The sequence below is a fragment of the Scardinius erythrophthalmus genome, assembly GCF_964197995.2.
Source record: "Scardinius erythrophthalmus genome assembly, chromosome: 22".
Taxonomy (NCBI): domain Eukaryota; kingdom Metazoa; phylum Chordata; class Actinopteri; order Cypriniformes; family Leuciscidae; genus Scardinius; species Scardinius erythrophthalmus.
The window spans coordinates 30,353,874-30,368,288 of record NC_138242.1 but is presented as its reverse complement, the minus strand read 5'-3'; the positions used below and the strand labels follow the sequence as shown (position 1 = coordinate 30,368,288).

The window sequence follows — 14,415 nt, the reverse complement described above, 5'->3', positions numbered from 1 at the left end:
ATAACAAGATTCAAGGTCGGTGGACTGTGCACGGTGTAAACTGAAGTTATTTAAACTTACAAGCAGGATCTTATATGCATTTAAACTGTGTTTTAGTGATTTCGTCTGGTTGTAAAGTGAAAAATGACGACACTAAATAATGCATGCGTTAAGATATTTGATAACTATCCATGTAACGCCCTCAGATAGTGACCAATCCTACCTGAGAGGCTCTCCGGTGCCCCCGTTTGGCTTAAATGTGGAATGAGAGCCTGCTAATTATATATATTTTTTAAAAATAATGCTTTTTATTTTATTATATTAGTATATCTTAATTTAAAAACCTAAAACGTAGTATATCTTAAGTAAAAAACGTAACAAAATATATATTTATAATTTTATTATATTTAAAAAAAAAAAAATTCAGTTTTTGCATGTATATATAGTAATTATGCAATGAAATTTCAAAAAGTAATATTTGTAATCTCTTGGTGGCACAAAACTTTATTTTTGTTTTTGTAAAAAAAAAAAAAAAAAAATGTAAAGCCTAAATATTAGCAAAATGCATATTATTTGGTATGTCATCAGGCATTAATACAAGTTCACAGGCAGTATTAACAATTGAATCTGATCAATTTCACCACGTTTTAAAAATGACATAACAGTAAATTTACAGATAAAAACCTCTGATTTCCTCAAATTAGTCAGACAATAACATTGTTCATACGTGATAAAGTATATGTTTGTTTGTTTGATATTATAAAACAGATACCATACCAGATTCCTCAATAAAAAGTCAACAGTCAAGACTAGTCTAGGAATGGCCTAAACTTATGTTAGAGTTAATACTGAACTTTATATGACACACGTGGGAGAGCACATGTGTTTTCCCTTTAATAACGTCCAGTGTCCCAGAATAAGGGAGAAGAGAGACAGAAGGTCTTCTAGGTCCTGTTGATGGAGGGAGCGTTGCTGATCTCCTCGGTGTCCTCTTCATTCATCAGCGGCTCTCTGTCAGTCTGAGCGGGACTCGGAGCCGTGGATCTCTTAGTGGTCTTATTGAGAGTGCTTCCCTGTAAACACACACGTGTGTCATTGCATTTAAGTAATAGCTGTAAACATAAAACTGTTCATACTGTTCATTTAATCTGTCGATTAAAATTATGATTATTTTTTCCTTTGGCATAAAATGCACTGATAAATGATGCACAATAAGATCAGAAATGTACATAACACAAGTACATAACACAAGTAAATAGGGTTCATTTTCAGTTCATTTTCACTGCATTAGATCATGAACAGCACTGTCACAGCAGAACAATCCAATCCACCTCTATTAAAATGGACTGATACGCTTTCAAAGCCAAAAATAACCTCTGCTATTCCAAAGTACTGTTGACTCAAAACTCAGTTCATGAGTCAGGCGGCGCGATCGGACTATAAGACACCGGTATCAGTTTCTCTATCAGTGTTACGCATTTCTAACAAATGATGTAGTAAAAGACAGATATAAAAAAAAGCTGTAAAATGTCCGTGCCAAAGAAGTTTGTAAATGGAAAACGCTTAAGCTGAAAAATGTATATAATTAAGTCCAAAAAGAGAAGAAGCTCACACATATAATCGTACAATTTCTTAAAATTAGAATGTTTTTTGTTAGCATTTGTAGCATTTTTTTTTTTAAATACTAATTTTTATATTATATACTGTGTGTATTACTGTAAATACTTTTCTATATTATACATCATTATATTATTGTATATCTTAATGTTTAAATATTTAACAAATACATTTTTATATATTTTTTTAATAAAATATCAATTTATAATTTCATTATATTAAAATAAACATTTAATTTTTTGCTTAATGTATGTGTATACAGTAATTGTGCAATGAAATTTCAAAAAGGAACAATATTCTTAGTCCCTTAGTGGCACAAAACTACTATAAAAACCTAAAAATTGAGAAATTGTTTTGTGGTAAATCTTCTATGATTATGAGTGCAAGCTTCTCCTCTTGTCGGACGTAACTATTGATGGAGACAATAAGAGGCAAATCAAGCGTTTCAGGCTCTGAGAAAACCTTATAATTCTGCCGGTCAAGGTTGCGTGAAATCACACCTCCTTGAACATCATACAGTGTGAAGTGTCACTCGACTCGTCCTGCTCGTCCTCGCTCCGTTTCTACAAACTCTTCACAGTTCTCGTCTGTTCATACTGTTGCTATGGTTACCTGAGGTTACCAATCATGATGCGATCTATGGTGATTCAGAGAGATGTGGCGATAGCGGGTGTGTGTGTGTGTGTGTGTGTGTGTGTGTGTGTGTGTGTGTGTGTGTGTGTGTGTGTGTGTGTGTGTGTGTTACCTGTCTGTAGTCAACGATGTTGAGTATTGCAGAGGTGATTATGCAACTGATGGTATTGGCCAACATGAAGATCATCATATATTGCCATCTCCACAGCGGGATCTTAACATCACTGACACACAAAACACATATTATGGTATAGACACGGTACTACACATTAAATATATTGTGTGTGTGTGTGTGTGTGTGTGTGTGTGTGTGTGTGTGTGTGTGTGTGTGTGTGTGTGTGTGTGTGTGTGTGTATATATATATATATATATATATATATGTGTGTATAGATAGATAGATAGATTGCTCCAGTCTATCACATGATCCTTTAGAAATCATAATATGATGATTCATTATCAAAGTTGGAAACAGTTCTGCTGCTTAATATTTTTTCATAACCTGTGATACTTTTTTAGGATACTTTGATGAATAAAAAGTAAAAAAAAAAAAAAAAAAAAAAAAAGCAGCAAATGTTTTAAAAATAGAAATCTTTCGTAACAACAATATACACTACTGGTCAGTAATTTGGGGTCAGTAATTTTTTTTCTTTCTTTTTTTGAAATAAATCAATACTTTTATTCAGCAAGGATGTGTTAAATTGATAAAAATTGATAGCAAAGAAGATTTATATTATTAGAAAATATTTTTTATTTTGAATAAATGTGGTTCTTTTTAACCTTTTATTCATCAAATATATTAGGAAGCAGAACTGTTTCCAGCACTCATAATAAATCAGAATATCAGAATGATTTCTGAAGGATCATGTGACACTGAAGACTGGAGTAATGAAGCTGAAAATTCAGCTTTGATCACAGGAATAAATTATTTTTTAAAGTTTATTCAAATAGAAAACTATTATTTTAAGTTGTAATAATATTTCACAATATTACTGTTTTTTTTTCTGTATTTTTGATCAAATAAATGCAGGCTTGATGAGAAGAGACTTCTTTCAAAAATATAAAAAAACTTAATGTTTCCAAACTTTTGACCTGTACTGTATGTATATATGTATATTATATATATTTTTATTTTTTTATATGACTTATAGAATAATATATGGTATTTTAGACCTTTAGAAGTAGTGCGGTAAAAGATCTATAAATGAGCAAGTGTGTAATCTATACTTAAGACACCGATGATGATGTGATATCGAAAACGTTTATCTTTTTTTTATTTTTTCACTTTTTATTTTTACTGCTTCTGAATGAAGACTTCTGAAGATTGTTCTATCTTGAAGGACATTGTGTGTGGGATTTTGTGCAGAATATCATCATAATACTGTCACGGTGCCTTGTCAAAAATACATGGTCATATTTTTTTATTAGTATAATGCAATGTGCAATGAACATAAATGTCACCTGGACTTGGTGCCCAGTATCTGTCCCACCACCAGATTGGAAACGCCGATGCCAATCATCTGTATGGATGTGGCCAATCCCATCGCAGTGCCCAGTGTGGCTTGAGGCACCACCAGTGGGATGGAAGGCCACATGCTCGCCTACAGCACATAAATGCAATAGAAAACACGTGAAAAACCTGCCAGTCCAACAGCAAGAATCAAACATTAACCTGTAGTACATATACTCTTTTTTTTTCACTTTATCTGCAAAACAACTGAATTCAGAATATTGGCACAATATTTTCAAAGTAAATTGCAACAACACACAAATGAAAAACAAAAAAAGATGGAAAACCCCTAACCCTGAAATATAATTTGGTGTATTTATCTTTTCTAGTTACCTAGAGGAAAACCTATACAAAAAGTGGCACAGCTTACCCCACTCTGCCTTATTGAGCTTGCATGGACATCTAAAATATTTCAAAACGTCAGCATTGCTGAATACGTCCACCAATCACAAGCTCTCTTACAGTGTTTGCTGACCACACACTTGAGCATACTCCAATAACATTGTATAGTTGGCGTCAATCCATAGTGTCTGCTCTCTGTGTGTGTGTGTGTGTGTGTGTGTGTGTGTGTGTGTGTGAGTGTGTGTGTGTGTGTGTTCATGTTATATACTCACAGCAGCAAATGAGTAAGTGATGCCGAGCCAGATGGTTGATACGAGAGGAGGGACGAACGTGAAGGCCAGCAGACCAAACACAGGCAGTGTCAACACGGCACAGAGTCCCGCAAACACACCGCGCAGACCCACATAGTCCTATCACACACACAGAGACCATGTGTTCATGTTTTCAAAAGAAGATTTGTCTACTCACCAAGGCTGTATTGTTTTGATCAAAAATACAGTAAAATCATTAATATTGTGAAATGTTATTACAATTCAAATGAACTGTTTTGTATGTAATATATTTTAAATGTAATTTATTCCTGTGATGCAAAGCTGAATTCAGAGTCACATGATCCTTCAGAAATCATTCTAATATGCTGATTTGCTGCTCAAGAAACATTTCTGATTATTATTAATGTTGAAAACAGTTGTGCTGTTTTTGTGGAAACCGTTCTTCGCTAAATTTCTAAAGAACAGCATTTATTTGAAAAATAAATCTTTTGTAACATTATAAATGTCTTTACTGTCACTTTTGATCAGTTTAATGCATCCTTGCTGAATAAAAGTGTTCATTTAAAAAGAAAAACTTTTGAACAGTAGTGTATGCCTGTGTGTGTCAGCATGTAAATGAAACATCTGTGGATTGTGTGTCTGTGTAATAGTGAGTTAGCCGTACGATGAGGATGCCGACAGCAGCCGACAGCACCAGTGAACTGTCATACACAGCGCCCGCGATGTACGCCGCCTCCGTCTGACTGTACCCGCTGTATTTATCCTGGATAAACTTACTGAAAACACACATACAGCAACACATGAACAACGTGCACAAACCCAGTTTAATCTAGAAACATTTATGTGCTTCATGACTGTACCTGGCATCAGCGATGAAGGGGAAGATGCCATTATAGAAGAACATGATGGTAAGAACCAGCAGCCAGTATCTGAGAGACAGACTCTTCACATCCTGAACTCTCTACATACAAAAACACACAATATATACCAGCTGTATCACTACAACAAATCATCATCAACGTGAAAATACTATATGTGACCCTGGATCACAAAACATGTCACACGGGTATATTTGTGGCAATAGCCAACAATACATTGTATGGGTCAAAATTATCGATTTTTCTTTTATGCCAAAAATCATTAGGATATTAAGTAAAGATCATGTTCCATGAAGATATTTTGTGAATTTCCTACCGTAAATATATAAAAGATTTATTTTTGTGAGTGAATGCAGCACAATCGCCAACATAAATTGACAACTTTAAAGGAGATTTTCTCAATGTTTCGATTTTTTTGCTCCCTCAGATTCCAGATTTTCAATAGTTGTATCTCAGCCAAATATTGTCCTATCCTAACAATCATACATCAATGGAAAGCTTATTTATTCAGCTTTCAGGTGATATATAAATCTCAATTTTAAAAAATTGACTGGTTTTGTGGTCCAGGGTCACATATTATACATATATATATATATTAGTCAACATTAGAAGTGGATCAAAAAAGTTAATCAAAGTTGTCCTATGACAAGAAAGGGTGTACAATCCATGTATAACTTCGATGAAAGGTTTTGATCCACTTCAAATGTTGACTACTGTATATATATATATATCATTATTATATTACACTCCAGCAATAGTAAAACGAGTGTAATGTTGTAGTGTGCCATTCTAAACATGACCTTTGCCATCTATATCTGTGTCTCACCACTTTGCGTGACTCCTCCTGAATCACTCCATCCAACCCCAGCTGCTTCATGCCCATCCTATCCAGAACACTGACCGTTACAGCCGACAGGAACCCGAGAACACACAGGAGCGTGCCTGTACACACAAAACAGACGCATGTGTGTTTCTAATATTCCCAGGATGACAAATCCAAGGTTAAGCTGCTGAATGTTGTGTTTCTTACCTCCCCACAGCGTCCACTGGATGCCGTACTGAGACTCAAACCTCTGCGTGAGGAAGAAGTTCAGAACCGAGCCCAACCGAGAGAAGGCCAGGGTCAGTCCAAACGCCAGAGCCAGCTCCTTCCCGCGGAACCAGAACGCCGTGATACGGTTCTGGACAACTGAGAGACACATGAGATTCAATGTAGCTTTCTCACTGGTGCTTTTTTCATGGGTGTGTTTGTAAAGTCTTTGGCAATGACAGCCCTTGTTTACTGAGCGAGTGAAGAATCAGAGAAAGAAAAAGTGCATTTTGGATACTTTGGGGACTTTGTAGAGTTTACTATCATAATGCACATCAATTGCCAGCAGAAATGAATTTTAAAAATGTTTTACATTTTGTGACATTTCTGAACTAGATAAAAGGAGATTTTGTTAAAAAATTTGACTAAATAACCAATATACTAAATCATTAACCAATTAATAACCTCATGGTCATCAGTGGAAAAGGAAAGAATGTTTTTTTATTCTCAGTAAAGATTGCAAAAATGTTGTTTTTCTTTGGAACAGCAAGCACATATGAATCATGCACAATAAGACTTTATACAATTAAATTATGTATTGTGAAAATTAATATGGTCACTTTAGACTCACATTAAACATAACGTGCAGAAAGCCCCATTAGTAGGTAAAACGGATGAAAAAAATGGGCAAATCATTTTGTAATTTTTGCAATTCATTTTAGTGCCACTTGTGGTGCAGAAAATCCTTTGGAGTTGATTTACTTGACAATCATTTACTTTATTTAGAGTTAATTTTACTTTATTACTTTGTTTTCAATTTTAGATTTTTTTATTCTTAATTCTTTTGATTCTTTCTTCTCTATATTTACATGCGTGTACACAGAGTTCCTGAACACAACAACACATTCCTGTGCATACTTGGAGAATTAAGCTCATCTGAATCTGTATTCAGAACTAAAGATATGGCGTTTCTAGAGTTAAACCTGCACAATGTCAGTGGTGTTATGGGTGAATATCTGATGTCATACTGGTCAGGGATCCGTTTCCAGATCCAAACAGAAGTCGTCCAGTCAACATGAGGGGCAACAGGTACGTCGTGCCCTTAAAATGAGATCCCAATGCAAAGATCGCTGAGCCCAACACAGTCAGGAAGGAGAAGAGAAAAACGCCAACTACAGGAGAGAAAACCCAAACACTTATGTCAAACTTTACACACACACACACACACGTATTCAAGATACAATATTGACAAAATCAGAAAGATTTCAAAACTAAGCTTGTTAAAGAAAAAGAAAATCCATTCCAACTTACAGCGGTTTCCCAATTTATCAATGAGGAATCCCGCCATGATGACCACCACAGCATTCCTGGGAAAGCAAAATAAGAGTCCTTTTACAGGTGATAAACAGTGAAGCTTTAGAGGGTGACAGACAGGAATTATCTGGTTGGGTGAGAGTGTGCGAGTCAGGGATATTATAGAGAATGAAAAATAAAAATAAAACCATTAAAAAAAATGTATAAACATGAACTGAAATATGATAGTATGTCAATGATACTAAAACAACAGTGGTGTGAGTCTTACGTCCAGGCGTAGACGGCGTAGAGCAGGTTATACTCCTGTGGTGTCATTCCCAAACCTTCCACACACGTTCCTGTGCCATTACCAGTGCTGTTACTCACTGTCCCGTTTAAACATGTCAAATTCTGTAGGAAACAACACAGTCTGTGCATTTACTGTCCTAGAGCCTAAACCAGAGAGGTTTACATGTAATATTTGTTACTCTCGTGATGTTAAAGGGGTCATATTATTCATTATTTTATTATATTAGTAGTCATAATTTAGTTTTTCATGGTTATTTGGCTATTTATGATTCATGATGTTATTTTACTCTTATCGGTAGTTCTTCTGTGGTTTGGAACAATTTTATTGATCCTGCTCTCTCCTCATTACCTCACTGTGACTGGACGGGCCAAGTTTCTGGTCAATAGTATTCATCTGTCAGCCACTGCAAAGTCGCAGAAGTTTATGCAGCTCATTTTCAACAAATGCTCTGTAGTATATTGTGAATGTCGTCGCAAATATCTCAAAATATCAAGGCAAATTTGATTCCTCATAATATGACCCCTTTAAAACTGCCTAAACTAGGATTAAGCGATGTGAAAGTGAGGTCAGAGGTCAGTAAGTTGCTCCTCACCCCCTGAAACTGCTCCTGGAGGACACTGGGAATGTCAAAGCAGAAATAAGAGCCGAAAGTCAGCAAACAGTTAAAAAACAGGACCAAGAACCGGTAGTAGGCTGTAAATACACACATAAACACACCAAGAGACACATATATTCACACACAGAGAGAGAAAGAGAAGAGTTATTAAAAGAGTCATCATGTGTCAGGTTACATCTAAGCTAACACAGAAAACAACACTTGTGAGCTATGAATCTCTTATGAATTATGATATTTAATGTGCATGAAACTAGTTTTAACATTAAATCAATCACATCTGTCTTTGTTTACAAACTGAGAGCTCATTTAAATGGCTCTAAATTCACAAACATTCTGAAACATCAGTGAAATTATTAATTTACCTTGTTCTGCTGCTTTGGCCATCTCGACCCCAGATAAATCTCCGCAGTCTTCCCATATAACGACAATCTAGTGTGATTTCTTTTTGTTTATGTGGCCCAGTCAGGAGGCGATCTTTAAAATGTGCAGCTTGTCCGGGAGCAGTCGCTATTTGCTGATCTATAAATCATAATAAAATAGTGAAAGCTGCAAACTTCAGGAACAGTCGATCCAGGTTTTCTAACGGACTGTTTTCCTCATTTAGCGTTACGTCATAGCCTGGGAGTCATGTGACTGAGCAGATGACGGTTTTTTTCTCAGCGCTGACACAGCACTTAGTGATGATTGGGTTGATAATTGATAATTAAATCATGTATGTTTAATCACGCTTTAAACAAAACAATGCCCATTCTTATGACATGTTTACGGAAATAAAATGTATTTCTATAGGACATTTCATAATATGTGGTAATTTAAAGCGCTTTAAACAGTCTTAAAAAGACCAAATGGATATCAATTATATATAGGGGATATGCTACTGAAATCAAAATAACTGTGTAAGAAAAATTCAGTGTAAAGATTTAAACTTATAATATCCCGCCATAAAATGTAAATAAAAAATAATATTATATAATAACATAATATATCGAAATTAAACAAACAACTGACTTTACTGCATTTCCCCCGATCTCCCGATTTCCCCTAAAACTTTGATTCATTTTCGAAACGCAATCCGTAATAATATTGTCCCTCTCAGAGCCCCGTATTTGTTTACATTCGCAGCCTGAAAACTGACAGCGGAGGGAACACTAAAACACATTAATGTCAGGCTTAATTTACACATAATGACCCGATTATCACATAACACACTGTATATTTAATTATATCATAGTTTATATAGTAAATAATAAATGACCGGTAGCTGATTTACAGGGATGTCAGCCGTACATAGAGCAAACGCGTGGGAAATTTCAGATTCGGAGAATGAGAGTGATGACATTAAAGCATCATCATCATCATCATCATCATGTGTAATACTCGTTCAGAACACGTCTATAAATGAACCAAACACTTCTTCAGCCTCCGCCCGGGCGGACGACGGCGGCATCAGCGCGGATGGAGTGCAGATCTCCGGCAGGAGGAGGAGGAGGAGGAGAGAGGAGGTGCTGGAGGAGCTGGAGACGAGGACAGCTGCCAAAGAGAGACGGAGAGAGGAGAAGGACAAACTCAGACAGAAGAAACTACAAGAGCAACTGAGAAGAAAAGAGGCAGCGGAGAGACTGAACCTGTTAAAACCTGAAAACTTCATTAAGAGTCTGACAGCTCACATTCATGCAGGTGAGAAACAGCTTCATCCCTGTCGAATGTTCCTGCAGTGAAGCTCGATTATATACGGTTATTGTGTTTCACAGTTGAGTTTGCTCTGTCTGTAGTGCTGTTGCAGGATGCAGGCTGTGATGTGTTGCTCAGGAATCTTGATGGGTTGCAGTGGAGGAACCGGATAGAGAATCAAGGTCTTCATAACAGCATCCGCTGGACACGACAAGCCCTCCAGGTCTCTAGTAACTCAGACTGTTGCTTCTTTCTTAGTCTGTCCATTAGAGGTATAGCAGAGGTGTCAGGCTGCAGTATTATTGTGGCAATTAATGTCTCAGCAAGTGTTTGTTCTCTATGTGTGTGTTGTACACAGCAGACTGAGGATGAGGAAGAAAATGGAGTTATTGAAGAAGATCAGGTCCTGATGGTGATCTCCCATAATGAGTTGGAGGACATGGTGATGTCACATAAAACAGTGACCAATCAGTCGGTGAGTCATTATTATTATTATATCATTATAATATATACACTACTGTTCAAAAGTTTGGGGTCAGTAAGATTTTTTAATGTTTTTAAAAGAAGTATCTTCTGCTCACCAAGGCGGCATTTATTTGATAAAAAAAAAACAGTAATATTGTGAAATATTATGACAATTTAAAAATGACTCTTTTCTATTTTTATATATTTTAAACTGTAATTTATTCCTGTGATCAAAGCTGAATTTTCAGCATCATTACTCCAGTCTTCAGTGTCACATGATCCTTCAAAAATCATTCTAATTTGATGATTTGATGCTCAAGAAACATTTATGATTATTATCAATATTGAAAACAGTTATTTACATTTTTATTTCATGATGCTATGATGAATAGAAAGTTCAAAAGAACAGCATTTATCTGAAATCTAAAGCTTTTGTGACATTAAACACTACCGTTCAAAAGTTTGGGGTCAGTAAGAATTTTAATTTTATTTTTGGGGGAAAGAAATAAAATAAATCAATACTTTTATTCATCAAGGATGAGTTAAACTGATCAAAAGTTACAGTAAAGACATTTATAATGTTGGAAAATATTATATTTTAAATAAATGCTGTTCTTTTGAACTTTCTATTCAGCAAAGTTTTCAACATTGATAATAATCATAAATGTTTCTTGAGCATCAAATCATCATATTACAATGATTTCTGAAGGATCATGTGACACTGAAGACTGGAGTAATGATGCTGAAAATTCAGCTTTGATCACAGGAATAAATTACAGTTTAAAATATATTAAAATAGAAAACAGTCATTTTAAATTGTCATAATATTTCACAATATTACTGTATTTTTTTATTGTTTTTTATCAAATAAATGCAGCCTTGGTGAGCAGAAGAGACTTCTTTTAAAAACATTAAAAATCTTACTGACCCCAAACTTTTGAACGGTAGTGTATATATTTATATATATATAACCCATATGATATAATAATCTCCATCATTCTAGGCTGTGATTGGTGATATGTATGAGGGGGCGGAGTCTCTGCTGGATCATCTATATAAGTACTTGACCAGAACTGCAGGGAAAGTTGTCACAATTCTAGTGATGATCAGTCATCAGCAACGGTAAACACACATCTCTCAAATCAGCTTATTAATGTTAAATCTCATAATATGAATGGACGTGTGTGTGTGTACAGATCAGGATCTTGGAGTGAAGATGATTTGGACCTTCACCTCAATCAGCATCATCTGGACACAGAAGAGGTCAGATAAATCCGTCATCGCCCTTGTCATTTTTCAGTAATGTATCCTTCCAGTAACCATGCCTTGTTCCTGTGATGGGCAGCTGTTGGTTCACCTCCAGCTCTACTGGAATGTGGCAGTTCACTTCCTGTTTGGCTGGCAGGAAGTGACCGATCATGTGGTTGCACTTACCAAGGCTTTATCTAAGAGACCTTACAAGTGAGTTTTACACAGAAATCACACAAAATAAATCATTCAAAAGCCCTGGGTTTACTTTTTTCTGTTTTAGTGTTTTTGCATTTTATCTTTAGACAAATTATTCATGCTTCTTATTAACTGTTATTAATAATCCCCTCTCTGTTAAACATATTTTATTGGACTGTCCTGGGTGTAATACAAGTAGAATGCTCTTTTATGAAATTAATTCACTTAAGGACTTATTAGTAAGATTTTTTTTTCTATAATATGACTTGTTGTGTTTGTTTGCTTGGTTTTATTGTATTTATATGATATTTGTATTTTTGTAATTGCATTTTTGCCATGAAAATAGCCTTAGATGCTGACATGGCATTAAATAAAACAATCTGTCTATCTATCTATCTTTCGTCAACAATAGCTGTCGTGTGTTTTTGCTGTCAGGGCGTTGTGTGGCGACCCTGATCTGGGCTTCTGCATGGACGGCTCGTGGTCAGCGGGTGTGCGAGTGGACAGAGACGGCCACGGTCTCGCTCAGGTGTGGACACGTCAGATACAGCAGCTGAACCGCGTCAGTCCAGCCATGGCCAAAGCCGTGACGAGCGCCTACCCTTCCCCCTCCCTCCTGCTGAAGGTAACGTGAGTTCAGACCAAGCGCCAACCTTCCCGTCTCTCTCTTTAAACCAGCACAGAAGTGACTTAAACTGCAATTCATCGACTGACCGCTAGAGGCTGCAAAAGAGAGTCAATCCCATGTTAAAATGCCCAACTTTACAGCAGAAAAAAATATGTTTACAGCCTGGTTCAAAAAGTGATTTTGGTCTATATAGCTAGTTTTGCCCTTCATGACAACTGTATGTGAGGGGGTGAATTTTTTTATAACTCATCTGTTTAAATTATATTAAGCCTTAAAGTTCTGCCTAATTAAGGGTGTGGCCATTTGAGTGACAAGTGGATTGTCACTGATTGTCACCGGCTCCGCCCACTTTGAGCTTCAAAAATGCTCTTCAGAAACCTAAGGGTGACGTCACGGACACTACGTCCATATTTTTTTACTCTATGGTTCAGACTCACACTGAACATCATTCTTCATTGGCCCTCATTCTCATCCTCTCCTGCTCCAACAGGCCTATGAGGAGCTGCCGTCTGAGGAGGAGCGGCGCAGACTATTGGCTGATCTCACTGTAGTAGGCGGAGCCAAAGAGAGGCGTGTTGGTCCTGATCTCACGGTAGTAGGCGGAGCCAAAGAGAGGCGTGTTGGTCCTGAGCTCGCTGGCCGTGTACATCGCCTCCTCACTTCCCAGAATCCTCATCTACTGCTGGATTAGGACCAGTGTGGTCCAATTGTGGAATGAAAAAACTAACTGTGCACTTTATAACCAGCAGACTATAGAAGATTAAACTTCTTCTAAAAGTTTGTGCCTCAAATGAATACATTCATCCTCCAAAATGAACATATTCATTGCTATGCTATCAATAATACGTGAAAAATGTCACATTAAATGCTTTGTAACATTTCAACGATACTAAAATAACTCTGCCTTGGCTTGTGAGCAAAGCACCGTATATCTGCCTAGCACCACAACCTATCATGGGTTTGATTGTTATATAGATTAAATGCATTCAATGCAACCACTGTAAATTGCTTGGATAAAAGCATCAGTCACATGACTATGTACATGAGATGCATTCATGTAGGCAGCACAAACACAGGATATGTTATGATCCAGGAGTTTAATACATGTGAAACATAAAAATCAAAAGGAGTTAAATCAGATTCTTCAAAAAACATGTGCAATAATGAAATGAGCTTTTTTATTGTTGTTTTTTTACTGCAAAACAATGTAATCAGTAAGAAAACATGCAAAAGAGTACAAAATCATTCTCTCATCAAATGATGAATCATAATCAGATATTAATAATACGAGAGGGGAGGTTAAACTAATAAATAAAAGTTAAGTGAATAAATACAGAAGGAAGAAAACACAGTCATATCTGAAAATACACAATCTAGAGATATGCGTTTAGTTGTCATAGTAGAGCTGTAGCTCTCTGGTATTGAATTACGATAAAATATTGTAACGCTTGATTTAACAGACCAGTTGACAGGCTCAGATATTGATCTACAGCAGTTCAGTCGGCCTGTGCTGGATTTATAGATGCCAGGAAGTTTTTAATAAGGTTTATGATGTTCTGAGCCCATCTCTCTGAGTCTGAATGAATGAACACAAATGCTGGAGATACTGTACAGCGCCTATATTGAGAATATATTTACAGTGTCATTAAACTAATCTGCTGCCTTTGAGGTTTCAAATAGCTGATGACCAATCAGAGCCAGGCCATAGCTTCAGATTTCAACTAAAAG

General features: G+C 36.2%; 2 protein-coding genes and 1 gene segment (V, D, J or C); 2 read left to right on the top strand and 1 right to left on the bottom strand.

The window, feature by feature from the left end:
• The window catches only part of LOC308682903 (Ig kappa chain V region 4135-like), a 1,009,768-nt gene that overhangs the window by 438,728 nt on the left and 556,625 nt on the right, over positions 1 to 14,415 (top strand).
• mfsd1l (major facilitator superfamily domain containing 1-like) lies at positions 464 to 10,311 on the bottom strand. The gene is made up of 15 exons (XM_081353156.1): positions 10,145 to 10,311; positions 9,889 to 10,007; positions 8,840 to 8,996; positions 8,454 to 8,554; positions 7,841 to 7,962; positions 7,570 to 7,625; positions 7,287 to 7,430; positions 6,259 to 6,417; positions 6,055 to 6,170; positions 5,211 to 5,311; positions 5,015 to 5,126; positions 4,351 to 4,488; positions 3,688 to 3,827; positions 2,342 to 2,453; positions 464 to 1,052 (listed from the first exon to the last, which is right to left on the bottom strand). The coding sequence occupies exons 3-15, from the start codon at positions 8,859 to 8,861 to the stop codon at positions 924 to 926; spliced, it is 1,452 nt and encodes a 483-aa protein (XP_081209282.1). The 5' UTR covers positions 8,862 to 8,996; positions 9,889 to 10,007; positions 10,145 to 10,311; the 3' UTR covers positions 464 to 923.
• eme2 (essential meiotic structure-specific endonuclease subunit 2) lies at positions 9,548 to 14,027 on the top strand. Of its 2 annotated transcripts, none has more exons than XM_081353157.1 (8): positions 9,548 to 10,154; positions 10,250 to 10,371; positions 10,507 to 10,623; positions 11,617 to 11,735; positions 11,810 to 11,876; positions 11,959 to 12,074; positions 12,495 to 12,684; positions 13,178 to 14,027. In XM_081353157.1, exons 1-8 carry the CDS (start codon positions 9,752 to 9,754, stop codon positions 13,376 to 13,378), a joined length of 1,335 nt encoding a protein of 444 aa, XP_081209283.1. In that variant the 5' UTR covers positions 9,548 to 9,751; the 3' UTR covers positions 13,379 to 14,027. The 2 variants fall into 2 exon arrangements, with proteins under 2 accessions (XP_081209283.1, XP_081209284.1); XM_081353158.1 differs by having other exon boundaries at positions 9,570 to 10,154; positions 10,510 to 10,623.